This window comes from Myotis yumanensis, unplaced genomic scaffold (genome assembly GCF_028538775.1).
Source record: "Myotis yumanensis isolate MYYU_CA2020_CCGP unplaced genomic scaffold, mMyoYum1.0.hap1 SCAF_10, whole genome shotgun sequence".
In the NCBI taxonomy this organism is placed as follows: Eukaryota; Metazoa; Chordata; class Mammalia; order Chiroptera; family Vespertilionidae; genus Myotis; species Myotis yumanensis.
In genome coordinates, this window is record NW_027223761.1 from 26,825,558 (window position 1) to 26,845,100 (window position 19,543).

Below are 19,543 nucleotides of genomic sequence, written 5' to 3' on the forward strand. Positions count from 1 at the left end.
ATTATGTAGAATCTCTGCAACACTTCCATGCAAAGGTTAAAATTAATACTATAGCTAACATTGGTTATATATTTTTTTCTATTGACCTATTGATGCCTGGAAAGAAAAAAAAATATGATAGAATATAATTTATTTTCATTCAGGGTATTTTATCAAGCCAGAATAGAATAAAACAGTCATGAACTTATAACTAAAATATTAAATATGTAAACTGTCTCACATATTTATTAAATTTTCTTTCAAATATTAGAGTGTTTGAAAAATTCTTAACATAGGCATGCTTCACACATACCAAGCATAACTTACCTACTCAAATGTGTTTACACAGCAGTAAAATCCCCACATTAACTATCGTGCAAGGAAACTAAAAATATTGCTATGAGTATGAAAATGTGAGATTTAAGTTGCTAGAAGAAAATTACTAAGGGCTTCCTGTGACTTCAATTTAGATGGGATCAAGTTTGTTGATTTTTTTTTTTAATATATTTTATTGATTTTTTACAGAGAGGAAGGGAGAGAGATAGATAGTTAGAAACATCGATGGGAGAGAAACATCGACCAGCTGCCTCCTGCACATCTCCCACGGGGGATGTGCCCGCAACCCAGGTACATGCCCTTGACCGGAATTGAACCCGGGACCCTTCAGTCCACAGGCCGACGCTCTATCCACTGAGCCAAACCGGTTTTGGCAAGTTTGTTGATTTTTTTTAAAATTCTGCTTTAACATCTCTCTACACACAACATAGTTTCACTAATTCAGAGAAGGTAACCAGCTCATCTATCTCTGCCACTACTGTCCCTCATTTCAAGATGCCAAGGAGGAAATTACACACACACACACACACACACTCATACACACAGACTAATATTGTGGCCTCCAGGTTATGTATACCCAATTTGAAAGCCTCCTTTTTCTCTATGGGAAATATTCAATGTAAGCCTAACTATCTGGGTTTTAGTGAATCTACTCTTGATCTTGCACAAATCACTTAGTCTGCATCTAAACAATGGGTGGAGGGAGGGGAGGAAGAAATGAATGCAGGGGGACCCAAACTTTGCTGAACTTTAGAATCCCCCGAGGAGCTTTTTAGACATCCCTGGGTTGTTCCCAATAGGGATTAAATCAGAATGTTCAGGCCAGGTTTCAGTCATTTTTAAAGATACTCAGGTGATTCCAATGTGCAGCAAATTTGGGAGCCAGTAAATTAATACATTCATGGAGGCACTTTTAAAATTAAAAAAATGGAGGGGCTTTCATATTATACTAGAGGCCTGATGCACGAAATTTGTGTAAGAGTAGGCCTTCCTTCTCCCCCGCTGCTGGCACCAGCTTCCCTCTGGCACCCGGGACCCGGACTTCCCTCCTTCCCTCCGGCTGCCGGCCGGCACCTGGGACCCAGGCTTCCCTGACAATATCCCTGGGAAGACGTCCGGTCTAATTAGCACATTACGCTTTTATTATTATACAGCACTATACAAAGTGATATAGGATATTATTCCCAAATTAAGTATAGCACTGTAAAAAAAAATACAGTGTTTTAGGAAGATTAATCTTCTGTTTGGGTTTTAGTTCAGTAGTCATAAAGAAACTATACATAAATAATCACTTTTATCTATTTTGCCAGAAGTGCAGAAAGTTTGTTGTTTTTTATTTGTATTTTAAGCTGACTTTAACATTATTTTAACCTTACTTTTTTCATTTCTCTATTAAAAGTTAAGAAAAGTATCATCTCTCTTCTTTCCTTCAAAAAACATCAAACATCACACTTTTATTACATGTTTACAATAATAAGAGAAAAGAATATTAGAATTAATATGTGGAAAATAAATCTGAGGAGTCAGAAAGAAAATAATTTGTCCAAAGTCCTTAATTCAATGCTGCTACCTATTTAAAACAAACAAAAAGTTACCCACTCCAAATATTTTTTCCAATATTCTGCCATAATGATCTACTTGAAAACAAAGACCTATTTAGTATGTCTTTCTTGACTAGATTTTGTTCATTGCCTGTTGGCATGTATTATTTCTCTGCTAAATTTTTAGTCAGTGCATCGGATTGGGCTAGGTTGTATACCACACTAATCACCGTCAATTTCTATAAGCTTTTGTTTAATTAGACTTACCAAAAGGATTATGTAATTTATGTAACTAGAAAACAAATACCATGTTGTTAATAGAGACAGTAATGCATACATTCTCAATGAAACTCTCAAAATAAATTCAACTCATAAGCAACTACAAGTGTGATCCACATCCTAATAGTTATTTTGCCTTAGTTATGGGCGCTTTTACCTTCGTGGGCTTGTTAGAATCCATGCTCTCTTTGAATTTCTCCTGAACAGTTTCTGCAAGTTGACAGAGCAAGGCACCATTGTCCAATTTCTCCATAAACGTTTCTGCCGTAATCTCCTTCCCTGAAATAACCAGAAGAAGCATTACAAAACCACAATCATGCCCCAAACACAAATGTGACAATTCATGGCAGCATATCTGACATAGTTTTATCATCAACATTTCTATTCCAGCTGAGTTATGTTGTCTGGGATAGGAACTCATGGGGAAGAATAATTCCTTTGGAGTTTTATGTTATCCTTTGGTAACAAGAATCTCAACATTTTACATTTGAATAAAATAGTTTCAACTGCGTACGTGTTTTATTTCATATTAAAAGTGACAAAAGGATGTTCTGGGTGAAAGAGTCCCACCATTTAGCAATCAAGCAGTCAATGAAACTCGAAGAACCAGCTTCTACCAATGACTGTACAGCTTAGCATCTGAGATTTGCTCAGTGGCCCAGTCAATTACTTGGGCCTGCAAGGCAAGGGCATAAAGCAGACTGGTATGTCGTGTTACATATACGCCTTTGCTCTCTTCTTTAATTTGAAATAGAGCCATCATATATCAAAAATCAACCATCACTGGCTACTTTAATAGCATGGCCAATGCATAAAGCCACATCTCTAAATCCCATTGCATTTGTTTTCCCAATTGAGATAATATGTACAGGTAAAATCAATGCTGTTGATAAACTCTCTATAAACACACACTCTCTCTATCCATTCTCTCCTCATTACACTCTCAGCTTCTTCTACTGCTCTTCTGAACATGACTCACAACTGTCCATCCCTGACATTTAATTGGTTAACCATTGTTTTTCCTTTCTCATATGTTCCCAAAGCATATTTTCCTTTTTCTTTTGTTTTATAACAGCTTTATTGTGATATCATTCACGTACTTTACAATTCACTCATTTGAAGTGTAAAATTCAATGGCTTCTGACACTGTATTCACAGACTTGTGCAATCATCACCACAAACAACTTTAGGACATTTTTGTAACACCCTAAAGAAACCCTTTATCATTTAATTATCATTCCTGATTGCGCTATTCCTCCAGCTCCTATAAAACCACTTAAGTTTTTCTTCTATGCTCCCCTAAACTCATCTCCCTCAAAGCTCTCTCCTATTCTTGGTTCTATAATTCTCTATTTCAGAATATTTTATCTTCCTGCCTTAATTTCCTGTAAGTTATTAATGACAAATCCTATAGATTCATGCTTCCTTCTGCTTCTTGTGCCATCAACTTAATTAAAAAAATGTCCTGATCCATACTTAAACCTCTAGCAACAAGAGCTATTCCTTGCACCCTCAACTTCTTTGTTCAATACATATCACACTCATTGCTAAAATTATTGCTAAACACCACCCTCACTGGCTCCTTCTTCATCTTTATGAAGAGTCCCCAGTCTTCGTCTCTACTTAAAATATAAAATATGTCCACTTTAACCCAATATCTAAAGGTCTTCCCCAATCCTCTAATCTACCTTTCTAATCTAACGTCCTTACATTCTGCTCCGTGGTCTGCACCCTGCCTTCACAGTTCCATTAGCCCATCTTCCAGTTCCTGCTGTCAGGGCTTTGATTCTGGCATGACCCCTGCCTGCAATGTCCTATTTCTATCTGTCTGGCCAAGTTCCAGCTGCTCTTTAATCAGAAATCCAGAAAAAGGTTCTCCCAGTTCACAATGATCTCTTTTCTGTATGGTTATACTCATGGGTATCACTCACATTGGCATTATCAAACTTCTGTAGTTGGTAATATGTTTTGTATAAATTTTTTATCTTCCTCAATACACTGTAAACCTCTTGAGGTAAATCTGTATCTGTGTGTGTGTGTGTGTGTGTGTGTGCGCGCGTGCCTACAAAGGTAAACATAATGTTATTCACATAGTAGGCACATAGTAAATGTGTTCAGTGAGCACATGAATTAACAGATGAAGAAATAAACTATTGGGAAACTGAGAAAACATTGGGTACTGTCTTTGTGAAAAGTGCTTAAGGCAAAATAAAAGGAAGTATTTTAAAGTTTTATACTGAGTCTCTCATAGTTAACCTTTATCTTAAGAAAAATGCATGCAGCTCAAATCCATGAACACTTAAATATAACCCATATGGAACAATAGATAAACTACTGGCTTAAAGTTAAATTCACAATACCTAATATATTTGTATTTCAAGACACATCTGTTTGAAATGATTTTCTTTTTTAGATTTGGGGGAAAGGCAGTTAAAAAGGGAAAGAGAATTACTTTCTTTAAAAATGTTCTTTTTTCCCCTACTGGATAGTTCACATTTCAGCCCCCAGTTAGAATAATGACTTCTGCAGGTGGCAAAACATCAGTAGCTCGAATTACTCACCACAGACAGAGCCTATTCAAAATGACTATTATTTCAAAACTAGAGGCCGGGTGCACGAAATTTGTGCATGGGTAGGGTCTCTAGGCCTGGCTGGCGATCAGGGCCAATTGGGGCCTTCCGGATGCCAGCCAGGGCCTTCCTTCACTGGCTGCCAACTGTTGGCCGGGGCCTTCCTTCCCTGGCTGTCGGCTGCAGGCCGCCCCCTGGTGGTCAGCGCAAGTCATAGTGAGCAAACTCCTGGTTTCCCAGTCGAACTCCCGAGGGGATACATTGCATATATATATAGAGAGAGAGATTGTATGCAGCTCAACTCAATTCAGGAATTAAAGTAATAATCTCAAGAACAAAAAGCCAGCACAACTGAATTTGTATCATGCATTCACTATATTGGCCTGCATTTTCTAACAAGAAAGTTATTTTGCAGACAAGTATGAAAAATAAGTCCTATATAATAAAAGGATAATATGCAAATCCACAAAACGGAGGAACAACCAGTCACAATGATGCGCAATGACCAGCAGAGGGCAGACGCTCTATGCAGGAGCTGCCCCCTGGTGGTCAGTGTGCTCCCACAGGGGGAGCGCCACTCAGCCAGAAGCCAGCCTCACGGCTAGCAAGTGCAGCAGTGGTGGCGGGAGTGCTATAAGGACCCCTCGGAGGATGTCCGTCTGCTGGCTTAGGCCCACCCCCTGGACTGCGAGAGGGCACAGGCCAGGCTGAGGGACCCCCTTCCCCCCCAGTGCACAACATTTGTATTAGAAATATTTTCAAAATTACCAATTAAATTCCAAGGTAAAAAAAGGTAAACTTTAAATAGTTAAATATGTATTAGTTTTAAGATTTTCTACACTTAGATGAGGTTTTTAGGTATTCTTATTTCATTAAGCTCTATGGCAATTTAGAGACTCTACTCATGATGTTAAGTGACAAGATAATTATAATATTTTAAAGAATTTATAAATTACAAAAAGAAAATGTTTTTCATTGAAAAGTTACTATCAACTTACCAAAAGGTATGAATTTTACTTTATGCATTATACCTGAAAATTTTTCTAATTTTTCTTTATCCTGATTTCCATGAATACTTGAAGAAAGAATCTACATTGAACATCTGTATCTAATGAAAATATATTAGGTGTCAGCTTTCAATTCTGTATATTTTATAGCTCCAAAAGGTGAGATTTTTTTTATTTTTTTATCTTTTTATTTTTGGCTAAGGCAGACACTGTTACATACTTTATAGTTGAAATGTGCTGCCTCAAATGAAGGAAAAATGCAAGATGGAGAAGTATTTTTAACAACCATCACATGTAATGTACTTTCCATCCAAAGATTAAGAATCATAAAATATACATTTAAAATGTAGTATGTAATTGTAAGAAATCAGTCATAATTCTTGTAGGGCATGATATATTGTCTCATTCTTATTAAAAGTATTAAAAAACAGAATATAAAATTAACAGGCTGTGATGAACTAATTATAATTTCTCAAGTAAACATTATACATTAAAGCTAAATATCTTTGTTAGAAGCAGATATTTAATGTGTGTAGCTGGTTTGAGACTTTAGGTTATAAATACTAGAAGCAGTAGGATTCTTGTACCATAGAATCATTTCTTCCCCACCCCCATCTTCCACATTGTTGATATGTTTGGGAAAAGATAGGACAATGAATATTTAATTTAAATTTTCTTGGCATACTGACCCTCACTGGGTTGTACAGACTATTGACCTGAAGTTCAATCTAAAATAGTCTAGTCTAGAGGTAATGTCTTTACTTCCTGAATTTATATTGTTGACTTTGATCTTCACACCATCAATTCAGTCATGATGGACAGCTTGCCAGTAGACAAAGATCAGGAAGTTTGGTTAAAAGATGCCATTGGTCACTTCCTATTAAAATAGTAGGGCGGGCACAATTATATGAAATAAACATCTGTCAAGTAACTAAAATCAACACACATGCTTGCCATAATATCCATAAAGATTAAGTATCAACCTTTAGTGTTTTAAAATGGAGCCGCCCTGGGGAAAAAGAAGCCTTTTTACCTTATACTTTGCTGAGAAAGAATGTTTTCCTCCCAGTAAGTTAGTAGTACCAAATTCAGGTTCCTTAAAACATGACAGCATGTAATAATGACATTAAACACTTGAGTTCTTACTGTATGCCAGGCAATTTACATGCATTCATGTTTTTTAATATGCTCACAAAACTGTGATGTGGGTGCTACCATTATATCAATTTCACAGATGATAAAACTGATGCACTTAGATTATGTAACTTGCCTAACGTCACACAAGAAATCTGGCTCTTTAACTCTAGGTTTAGAGTCTATGCTCAGTCACCATGCCCTTCTACTTTAGTAAATGTTTGCTAAATATATGACTATTTCCTTTTACAATGCACTCTCCCTAACTCATTTGTCTCTTTCACTATAGAAACTCCACAGAAAGCCCTCAGGAAAAAACAAAACAAAAACAAACAAACAAAAAAACAGCGTAGGGCTGAAGATAGTGATAGCAGTACTGAAAAATGAATAGCAGTGCACCTTGTAAATTCGAGAATGGCTGAGAATGTCATTCAGGCATGTTCTGATATGTGACCTAATTTACTGCAGAAGAAAACTGGCATATTTTATTTCTACAGGTTGGATTCTACAGAATCCAACTATACTTAAAACTCCACTTCACCTCTCAATCTCAGGATGTTTTTTTCTAATTAAAGAACTCGAAAGAACTCATCTGCTGTCTTAACTCGAATTAGTCAGTGTTTTGAGTCTGAAATCTGAAGGTTGTGAGGTAGAAAATGATTCATTCTATCCTGAAACCCTAGATCAGTACTTGCCTGACAGTGATTCCAACTCTCTACCCTTCATTTATATCATGACAAGACAAAGCTGGTTTTGTTGGAAAAGTTGAGTAAAAAGAAAAAAAAAAATGGGCAGTAACTTCTCTGAAAGGTGTCAACTTGTGAACATGAACTTGATTCTTTAGACTTTTGAACTAGGAAAAGATGGCACCTTTCCGAAGGAATCTTTATGTACTATATCAAGAACATAAGAACTCTGCAGGATAAAGTTCTGGTAAAAGGGCCTCAAGAAAAACAAAGAGTAAAGAAAGCTGTTCAAAACTTATTAGACAGCAGTTGCATTAGACAGCAGCAACACCAATCAAGTAGACATTTAACATTTTAATGGTAGAAATTGGTTATTTTTATAAATAACTTGTAAAGTAAAATTAAATATCAGTCAGATTAAGCATATAACAACTGAATTTTCTTTTGTGGAAAGTCAGAGAGAAGGGGGAAATCATCATAGCATCAATTGTCACAATGCATTTCTAAATGGGAATAAAATCAATTCAGCAAAACTTGATTTGTAATATATATTATGATTTACTCAAAGTCCCTACATATATTGAAACACATATGCCTACAGCTAAAGATCTACAATCTTTAAGAAAAGTGTCTATTTATTTGCTACTTAACTATAATCTTTTCTCAAAAACATATTCCCATGTGATTTCATGTAGTGTTATTAAACAAATACTAATTAAAGATAAAGGTAGATTGTCATTTTCAAACAAAGAAACACAAGTGAAATAAACAATTTGAGAACATGTATGTTAGTACATTCATTTCAAAGCTAAGTCAACAATTTTCAATAGTCCAGCAATAATCATTACATTTGTAGAATATGCCTCTTCTACTTGAATGGTGTTTTTGCTATGATCTGATACTGTTAATTTAATAACATGTTGTTTATTCAAAGTGACAATGAAGTTTTTTTCCAACATGTATTTTTATAATTATTTTTTAAATATATTTTATTGATTTTTTACAGAGAGGAAGGGAGAGGGATAGAGAGTTAGAAACATCGATGAGAGAGAAACATCGATCAGCTGCCTCCTGCACACTCCCTACTGGGGATGTGCCCGCAACCAAGGTACATGCTCTTGACCGGAATCGAACCTGGGACCCTTGAGTCTGCAGGTTGATGCTCTATCCACTGAGCCAAACCAGTTAGGGCTATTTTTATAATTATTTGATGTTCAAATATGTCCTAAGGATGCAGATCAATAACAAATGGAAAAATAGCTAGTTCATGAACAATAATAACAAAGCAGAAGGTCTTAAATAGAGATGAAATGTTTGTATTTAATGTATAATAGGGGACAATGGCCAAAGAAACATTTTATAGTGAAGAATGACGGGATATTCAGGATTCTTTAGCTGCTTTTTCTTAATAATGGCCATAAAACTGCTCCATGGAGCCAGCTGTTGAAAAATATACTTGGACTATACAAACTATTTTCAGTAAGGTCAGTTGATATTTCCAAAGATATATGAGTAGTCAGTAAATATTACATGATGATCTTATGAATCACATTGATATGCTATCCCATAAACAAATCCCAACTACCACTGCTATTTATTCATCTTAGTTAACTTTTTACAAGACAGCTGGCGGTCTATGTTCTTATACATAAATAATATTTAATCTAAAAATTTGTTATTGCTCCTTTAATTCCAGGCCTAAGAAAGTGAAGTGGTATGTATTAGTGTAACTGATTAAGTATCATATATTTGAAATTTATAGTATTAAACCTTCATATGTGATATGAATATGAATACTGGTCTATGGACCAATGAAATAATTTTCTTCTCTATCAAATATTTTTTATCTAGCAGACATATCTAAATTCAAATTGAGTGTTCTTTAAGAAACTACAACTTTCACTTGATATTTCATATGAAGGACCAGAAATATCTGAATTTAGACCACCATTAATACTCCTTTTGAAGGGCATAAAAAGAAAAATGTTACAATTTAATCAAGTATTACTAAAAAGAAGTAGAAAGCCTTTCCACAAGTTCTATATCACAATGGTAAAAATATAATTAAAAGATTTAATGTAGAATGTGAATTTCTACCTCACCAAAAAAAAAAAAAAATAGATATGTATATAAAGACAGCATCAACTTTGGAGCTAACTATTTTTAAGGTATCTCTAACTTTCAAGTACATACAAAGCAAGAATTAAGAGTTACTATCATAAATTTTAAAATATTTCTGAAGTGATAAAATGGCCAGTAAATATAATTTTAAAGTGTACTTTACTGACTTCATTTCTGAAATATGTGAATTCTAAATGTATCTAATATATGTTATAAAAATATCTTCTAAACTAGCCATATTGTTTTTCTCCCCTTCATATCATCACCATTTTAGTACATATTTTCTTATCTCCAAGTGGTTTACCACTTTTAAATAATGTCAAGTTATTGTTCTACTTTTTAAGTTGCCATAAGGCTATTCACTTGAGGTCTACCATCTATCTACTTCTATTAATTTAAGTCAATGAAAGGTGGTACTTTACTATATCTTGAGATTCTTTTAAGATTCCTTTTCTGAGAAAATCTCCTAAGCCATGAGTTGCATTTGTGTTACCAACTGCTAGCATAAAAAAAAAAAATTAGTCTGATTCTTTAAAATAAAGATTATTCATTTATGTAAATGATGTTCCCTTGTTTATGCATATTGATGATCTCAAACTGGGTCTCAAGAGATGGATTTCTTGGAAACGTGCACTTTTGGAGCTGGAAAGGACATTAGAGATCGTCTACAAGCCCTTCGCTTTATGGTTGAGGACACGGAGCCCAGAAAAGATAGCTGAGTGACTCTGGGCAAGGTTCCTGAGTGGCAGAGCCAGAACCAGAAGCCAGGTCTCCTGACATCCTGTTAGGAGCCAGGTCTCCTGACGTCCTGTTAGGAGCCAGGTCTCTTGATTTTTATTCCAAGGATCTTTCCATTACACATACTGACTCTATTCTTTGAGGCTGTCTTGGGCTGCTCACACTGATCAAGCTGCTTTGTAAATGATCACATTCACCAAATAAAATGGCTTTGATGACAGGTCATGGGACCTTGGATCATACCGGTATAATCAGCCTATATTCTAATGAATCACCATCTCCCTCTATCTGGAACTCAATGGCTCCTCACTGATCATACAATAAATTATAATGTTTTTTTAACATAATCTAGCACCTACATGTGTCATGAACTCGCCTTCTCTAGATCTGCACCATTCACCCTAGTCTTGATTCAGTTTTTCCAATGTACCAAACTCCTTTCTACCTCAGTACAAACCATTCCCTCTAACCAGGCTCTTCTCACATGCTTTGTCTATTAATCATTCTTTGGTCCTCAGTTTAAACATTAGACTCCCTAAAGAAGATTTCCCTAAGTCCTGCAATCCTTTGCCCTTCTCCCACCTCTTATTGCAACCTGTATCTTTCAGTGTTTATAATAAGCCCAATTAACGAATTATTCAATTACTTACCTAATGTTTCCTTTTCAATCTGCTGCAACATTTCTAAGAACAGGCACTCTGTTTATTTTTAATCACCACTCCTCCCTCCAGTACTTAGCAGACTGCATCTGGACCACAAGTATCACAGCAGCACGTATTTACTATAGCTAGCTGATTACTATGCACCAGACTTTGTTCTAAATGTGATCATCTCATTCAAATTGCCAACAATCCTATGAGGTTGATACTAGTATTATACTTAAGTTATAGATGACAAAACAGAGGCATGGTTCATTTAGACACCTGCCCAGCGTCACAGAGCTAGCAGGCGGTAGAACCGAGATTTGAATTCAAGCTTTCTGACTCCAGTGTTGATATTTTCTAAACTAATACTATATGCTGTGGCACACTCAAATATTTGTTCAATAAATAAATAAACGTATCCACAAAATTAACAGTATCACTAAACTATATAATTGGAATAACAATACAGAGTATTTACAATATGTCAGGCACTTTCTAAATAGCATACCTATTTTCGTCATGTAATCCCATTGCAACCTTACAAAGTAGGCACGACTATTACTCCCACATTACACATGAGGGCACTGAGGCACAGAGAGGGAAGTTTTTCTGTCCCAATATCATCTCGGTAGTAAGTGGCAGTTCTGGGGTCCAAGCACAGGCAGTCCCTAATCAAGCCTATTCTCTTACCCTCCATTCTGTACTGCTGTATTGGCGAAAGCCCATATCTGAAGAGAGCAGGTGGGTTTCCTCTCTTTATGTTTGTCCTTCCAAGGTTCACTCACGATTGTTACACTAGTCATTTATTATTAACTTTGAGCTGTCTTCAGAGATGGAGATAAAAGTTCCTCCTTTGCATGGATGAATTACAAAAGGGGGTAGGTAGCCTCTTCCTTCTAGAGGACACAGCTCCATAGCATGGTGAAGGGTCTTCCCGGAAAGCCTTCTGCATCTCTGTCCTGGCCCTTTGGTCGGGTGTCCTTGTGAAAGTACGACATGCATATGCATATGCAGTAGCTCTGGTTACACTACAGAGAATTGTCAAACTAGTGTATGCACAGTGAGAAAAAGAAAAAAAGCCATGAAAAATCCTGAGCCATGGTGCATGAAAGGAAAATCTGGCTAAAATGTGCTAAACCCTTTCCAAACTTCACTAAGATTTCAGGTGGACAGGGTGCTTCTCACTAAGCTTTTTAGTTTCTCTTTAAGTAATAAAATAATGTTGGTGGAATCCCTTCTGCAGATGATAAAATATCATACAAATAATATGTTTACTCGATATTCAAATCTTATATCTTATGTTTATAAGGGTCCTCCCCTCGGGTCATAAATCAATTTTGTTCTCTGTGAAAAACGATTGGAAAAAAAGGATGTTTCTCTATATCAGTGGTTCTCAACCTTCCTAATGCCGCGACCCTTTAATACAGTTCCTCATGTTGTGGTGACCCCCAATTTCATTGTTACAAATTGAACATAATTAAAGCATAGTGATTAATCACAAAAACAATATGTAATTATATATGTGTTTTCCGATGAAAGGGTCGTTCGACCCCCAAAGGGGTTGCGACCCACAGGTTGAGAACCGCTGCTCTATATAATGACCCTTTAAATGTACATGGTTAAAAAAATGCACATGGTTGAAATTTTATCCTATGACTATGCCAGCACAATAAGAATTTAAAAAGAGACAGCCTTAGCATGAGGTAGCCTTTTTCTCAGACATAGTACTTTTGGAAGAGTAGCTAAAAACAGAAGTGAAAAGAACAGAAAAATTTTAGCTCAAGGTTAGATGACTCTAGTCAGCTCATTTGGACAAAGGATAGATGTGTTCATTCTAGAGTTTGGGTATTCAGCAGTTTTAGAAGGTGTGCTATAAATGTAGGGCAAAGCAATCTAGCTTTAGAAGTCAGATTTCATAGACTATGGCCTGGGTGCAATGTCCAAAGAATAGGTCAGGTTGGTCCGTTGCATAAAAGAAAAGTGAAAAGTAAATCAGATCGGCATATAGATGAAATAAGCAATTTGACCACATATTTCCACATTTCGAGGCATGATATTGGAAGTACTAAGCACTGTTAATGGGAGAGACATTGGGAAATTCATTTAAATTTTCCACATGCTTCAGGTTTCCCAGATGCAAAACCCAAATAATGAAATCTTTCTTTCCAAGGTTCTGTCACATGCTTAGGTGAAGGACACTATATGGGGGGGTGGGGGGCGGAGACACAAAAAAACAACCCTGTTATCTTTGCTCACAAAATGATATCTTATAACCTTACCTAATAGATTGGTTAACCACAAGGCCAAATCTTCTTTCATCGGTAGCAAATTAGCTTCATGTCTGCTGGCCAGCCACTGGCTATACTGATGCATATCAGAGAGGCCAGGTCCACTGCGTACCTTTGGGCTCAGAGCAGTGCACATTATTTATCCACTTGTAATACCTGTTTGGGAAACAAAAGAGCAATTGCTTTTTATACAGACTTCTCTTGTTAACATCTTGCTGCCAATGACAAAGTAAGGAACCAGATCCATAGAGATTTTCATGAAAGGCCGGGTTATTAATTATTAACCCCCAGGAAACACTATTTGCTTTATCTTTTCTGGTCCTATCACTGCTGACGAGCCAGTTGGTAGAAAATAGCAGCAATCAAAGGTCAAAGAGAAATATCAAACAGCTAGCACTAAGCTTGTGTCAAACATCATATTTAGAGCCCATTTCTAAGACAAGAAATTCCAATCAAAGTTGTTGATTAAAATTTCAGCATCCAAATTGTAAATCCCCATTGTTTGGCTTAATTTTTTAAGCCATAGATTTCTACAGAACTTTAGGAATGAGTGCTAGCAGTGACAATGTTTGCACAATTTATTGTAAACATATGGTCACTACCCTTAAAACTATTACCTATGGGATTAAGCACAGTACTTGGTTCTTTGCAGATGCCTGAGCAATCATGGATTTACAGTTCAGAGAACTGGGGCGGAAACAGGGAAAGAGGTGTTTTTAAAGAGTCCCTACTATACTTTTCTCATTTCACAGTTAATGAAAATAAAAACCAGATAGGATCAGTGACTTAGCCAAGATCATACAGCTAGATTATGGCACAGTCAACCTTCAACCTGGGTCTTCATATTCTTTCCAGAATGACCCATTTTACAAAATATAACCATAATATAACCCAGTATTCTAACAAATACTGCCATAAGTTTTTCTTTTGTCTTACTTTGTGTCTTTTCACTTTATGTGTTTTGCATCCTAGGTTTTGTTTGCAACCATCTTTTGAGTAGAAGTGATTAAATATCTTAAATCTACAAAATAAAAGTTGGTTTCATTAACCTGGTCACCTCATGGGTATCACAGTCTCCTAGGTGGGTTGTAGAAAATTTGTTTGAATATATACTTGGCCTTGAATGTAGCACTTATGTATGCATTACTTATAGGACCTAAGACTATAGAAGTAACACTGAAGCAGCTAAGGTAAGAAGCTCATAAATTTAACAATGTGTAGGTCTCTATTATGCACACAAATAGTGCATATGAAGTAACTAAATGCATAACTGAACAAAAAATGAAAATACATTGGCAAGAGGTAAGATTTATGATATAATGGAGTTTTCAGCTATATTTCAATAATTATAGTATTTTAAAGTTACCAATACAAGTGTACATATACTCTTGTCAGTTTTATTCTTTGAAATGTTATATAGTATTCCCTTCTAGTTAATCTCAAAGTCAAATTCTCTTAGCATAGGATAATTGTTGTCTTTTAAAGACTGCTTTCGAAAACATAAGACATCGGTGTTTAGAAAAATGTCAGATGTGAACATCTCCCAAACATTTTGCTGTTGCATTAGAAAAGATAAACACCTAAAAGGTGTCGTAAATATGTAATTGGAAAGCACAGACAAATGCATTTCTAAACAATTATGCCTTTGAGTAATTTTTGCAAAAAGAAAGGACCATAATTTTTCTTTGAAAACATGTTTTTATAAATCTCTCCATATCTAGTTAGCCATAGTAAACCAGTGCAAATGTGAAACATATGTTACTAAATTATCATTATAGAAACCAGAACATTATCATTGCCTATTCTTTTGTGGTTAATCATCACATTATTCACACAAAATCCTAAAATTTTCTCCAAATCCTGTCATTAAATATCAGAAACCCAAAACATTTTTGCCCCAGCTCTTTGAAAAAATAGGTCTAGTCCCAGGAAAACAAAACCTCTCCCTGTAGCTGGTTAGGATTCCTATAGGCTAGCTGGCCTCAGAAACAAACATTTAAGTAATATTACATTTAAGCACATGATTCATATATTTAAATAACTAATTGAAATCTTAAAAGGGTTACCTCTAAAATGCCTTTCTTCTCAAGACACAATCTCTCCCACTACTTTCCTGAAAGTGAGATGTGGTAGGTCAGTAACTTTAGCTACATCCTATTATGTGCCCTGCAACTTCCATTTAAACATCAGAGTCCTATTCTGCTCAGTAAAAGCAAGAAGACACCTCAGATTCTTAAGCTCATTGTCCAACAAAGAATTCATCAAGGGATAGTTTACAGTAAGCCTAATGGCATGTAACAGTTTCAATGAGTCAGAGGGACACAATCCTTCCCCTCAATACTTCTAAACAGTGAAGTTTTTATTTTCTTGACAGTGGCACATTTATTTCTCATGGAGTCTGCCCTGTATTTTGCCAGACGTGTAATTCAAACTATCTTCTAATATTTATAGATGATCATGAAGTAAAAACAGTGGGAGTAATTAAGCAATTTTTGTTAAGCTGCTTTGTATATGATCAAAATTCTATGCAAACCATTAAAAAAGTTTTATTTTACCAGGAGGTTAAAATGAGATAAAGAAGGCTTAGTGGGTCATCAACATGCAATAGAAGATAAGCAAGTAAACACATGCCAAATAGGTTGGCACTTAAAAGTCGCTGTCATGGATAGGAACTCTGTTTAAGTCCCTTTTGGAAAAAAAAATGAGGATTTCAATCCAAATTGAAGCTTTTTTTTTCATAATTTAAATCACCATCTGAGGTTCAGCTGAAAGTCAGCCACTACATGGAGGTCTTGGATTTAGATATGGCCGAGACATGAATAAGAAACATGGGAATGAACCCAGCTCGCAGGAGTGTGGAAGAATTATTCCATGGTGAATAGTTTCCCATTGAAATGATTAAAATGGGGTGAACAAAAGTCAAACAAATTTATATTACCGACATAAAAAGATCACTACAGGTTGTAGCCTTTTTATAATTTATAATTTTTAACAAATGTTTAATCAGTGTGGATGAGTTGAATCAAATCACAAAGAACAAACCAAAACAAAAAGATCATTTCTGATCTTTTGAATGCATTCAAAAGTTTTCAAAAACCACAAGCGATGCCAAGGGGTAGCTTTTAAAGATGAGAAGTGAAATGATTAATGATTCACTAGACTTGAAGAACAAAGTTGAAGTTTGGGAGACCAAAAAACTTTTTTTTTTTTGGTATACTATATCAAAACACTGAAAGATGTTAACATTAAAATTTATATGATGTAAATATGTGAAAAGCTTGATAAGTGATTTCAGTAAGAACTAAACAAAGGCAATAGCTTTGGAAAGTGGAGTGAGAACTCAAATGCTGCCTTGAGTCCTCTATACTATGGCTTCTCCAAGGTTTATGGGTCTATGTAAAAATGGACAACTCAACCCTCAGGATTTGGAATTCAGAAAAATAAATTTTAAAGCAAAAAACATGCAGAAACTTAATACAGAATTCTTCAAAGAATGTGTATTTTTTTTTTCTTTCTTTCCATAGAAGTGGTTCTGGAATAACCATTATGAGTATGATGAGACGTGAACTAGCCCAGGGGAAGAAGAAAGAATGAATGACTCCGTAAGTAAAATATCATATGTTTAAAGGCTCTGTTTAGTCTGTGGCTCCAGAATCCTAGTTGAAGACCTCATAGTTTTAACTCTGAAGATAAAGTATTCTTTCACACCACCTAGAGTTGTGCTTTAATTATGATCAACATGGTTTCTGGTCTATCTCTAGACCTTGTTGACATGTAATAAAAAAATGCATTGCAACAGATTGGAAAGAAAAAAATAAGAATAAGATAAACATTATATGATTATTGTCTGCTATGAGATTCCACTAAAAAGCCTAATTAATGAATAATAATTGGAATTTCAGAATTGGAATCAGAAGTCCTGGGGTCAAATACTAACTCTATTAACTATCCACTTAATACCTATTCTATTCTAGTTTTGAGACTTTTTGTTTTTGTACCTGAGTTCTTCAGTATGTACAATGGAGGCTAACATCTCAAATATAATCTTTATGATTAAATATTTATGTCAGTGTTGGCATATATTTCATATTCAATTAGTACTAGCTAAATCTAGTATGCCAGCATGGAACTCCCATTGGCTTATTTTAAAAAGAAAAGCAATTCTGTAACAAAGTAGGAATGTTTTGTAGACCTTTGAATCACTAAGAGAAGACAAAGGGTAATGAAGAGAAATGAAAACAAAGTACTGATGAAATAAAATCATAAATATTGGAAAATTTAAAAATGAATGAAATGTTGAGCTCTAAAATGAGTAGTTTACATGTATTTTTAAAAACAAATTTTGTTAACAAATTATACTTCATTTTTGACATCAGTTAAAGATAAGTTATTGAGATAGGAGAATGCTAGACTTCCCAAAATAAGTGTGAGAGGATGTCACTACACACCTTCCCTACCCTGCACATACTCCTTAACTGTGGCCACTTAAAACAAAGAATGCTAATGAATTCACAGTGAAGGGTCTCCACCCTAAAGGCCACCTTGTTCTCATCTGCAGCACTGACCTCACCTCTATCTAGTCCATTTTGTGTGTTTGGGGTGTGAAACCATAAAGAAACAACATTCATAGGCCAGTAACACTACCTTTTAAAGTTTAAAACAAACAAACAATACCCCAGGCCAAACACCCTCCCAAAATCTGGAAGGAGAAAATGGTATCTTTCAAGCTAGACTCAAAGAATTGACAACCAAGGATGGCTCTTTCACCATTCTGAGTTCTTCATTCCTATGTGATTCATTTTAGCTCACCAATAATCTCTCTACAATGCTACATATTCTCGACCAATGTCATGAAAGCCAAAGCTTAACCTAAGGGTCTAATCAGAAAATGAAAGCTCAAAATTTAATCAAGAAAGTTGTTCTAGATCTTGTAAATAAGTGGACCTCCACTTCTGGCTAAGGGGAACAACGTGTCCACAGATTAAAGAAGCACCAAGCATAAAGTCAAAACAACACTCAGTAGTTTTCCTAATTATGCCATAACATCTTTAAATTTTAAATGGACATTAGAAGATTTACATTTTGTCAAATTCCTGATTCTTAATAAATGCTTGTAGTCCTAAAATATTTTTCCCAACGTAACAAGGCTATGTAGCCACAGAGTCATTACAAGTATCCTATCCTTCTGGTGCCCAATCTCAAGTAATGCTAACTCTCTTCAGAGAATCTTTCGTATCTAACTTTCTTCCGAGAATCTTTCAAATCACCCATGGTGATCTGTCTTGAATCAACTAATGATATGCCTGTGATAATAATTCTTAAATCATGACCAAAATATTAAGACTGAGTGGGAACTGATTTCTATGGCATTAGTGATTTTTTTTTTCTTTTCCTTTTTTCTTTTTTAATTCTACTAGACCACTTTTCCAAACAATTTAGTACAAGTTTCTGGAACCCTACCAGATTAACTTGGAACATAATTTGAGTAGAAAACCACCTGAAATTCATAAGTCAATTAGAATATTTAAAGACTTCCAGCAAAATTTCATCCAAGTTGATTAGGCAAACCTCACTTCATGAGATTTTGTTTTTTATATGCTGTTTGTAATGCAAAGATTTCTGTTTTTCTTAACTATAATGTTATTGAGAGCTACCAGTTTTCTACTCTCTCTCTCTCTCATGTAAGGGGAGAGCATTAGCAAAAGCTCTATTAAATTGATCCTGAAAATGTTTAAGACAAAAATTACATGCATCTCACTCACTTTGACAAGAGATATGTTTTACCTTCACCCCAGGTATTTCCTCTAATCAGAAAACATTGAGTAGAAAACCTTGGTAGTTGCTCAGGAGAAATGCAAAGAAACAGTGGGATCCTATTTGTGCCTCCATATCTAAACCACAAAGATACCAAAATAGCCTTACCATCAGCTGCAATCTCAACAAATTCCCTCTGCACACGAATTGCTAGAGCCTCCTTATCTGGTTTCAACCGAGGTAACTTTGGCCTTCCAAAGGCTCCAGAAGTCTATGAATGCAGACTCGCAGCCTTGAAACAGAATTCTAAAATCTTGCCTCCCATCCTTAGGATTAATATAAGAAAGACCTGACATTTCACCCCTGCAAGTTTAAGTTTTAACTAAGATTCCTTAGCAAGAGACTAGGAAACTCAGTGGCAACCACCTGACCTTTTGCACCAGGTGAAATAAGTTTTGCCAAGTGA

The 19,543-nt window shown here is 35.5% G+C and overlaps 1 protein-coding gene across 3 annotated transcripts in view; it reads right to left on the reverse strand.

Moving 5' to 3' along the window:
* The window catches only part of GAS2 (growth arrest specific 2), a 123,404-nt gene that overhangs the window by 101,977 nt on the left and 1,884 nt on the right, over nucleotides 1–19,543 (reverse strand). For all 3 annotated transcript variants that reach the window (XR_011472894.1, XM_070426637.1, XM_070426635.1), the window contains exons 2-3: nucleotides 13,315–13,479; nucleotides 2,293–2,414 (exon numbers count right to left, since the gene is read on the reverse strand). Coding sequence is in view for 2 of the 3 variants with exons in the window: in XM_070426637.1 (XP_070282738.1) it covers nucleotides 2,293–2,414; nucleotides 13,315–13,459 (267 nt within the window). In the remaining variant the exon portion in view is untranslated. The remainder of the gene's footprint in view (nucleotides 1–2,292; nucleotides 2,415–13,314; nucleotides 13,480–19,543) is intronic.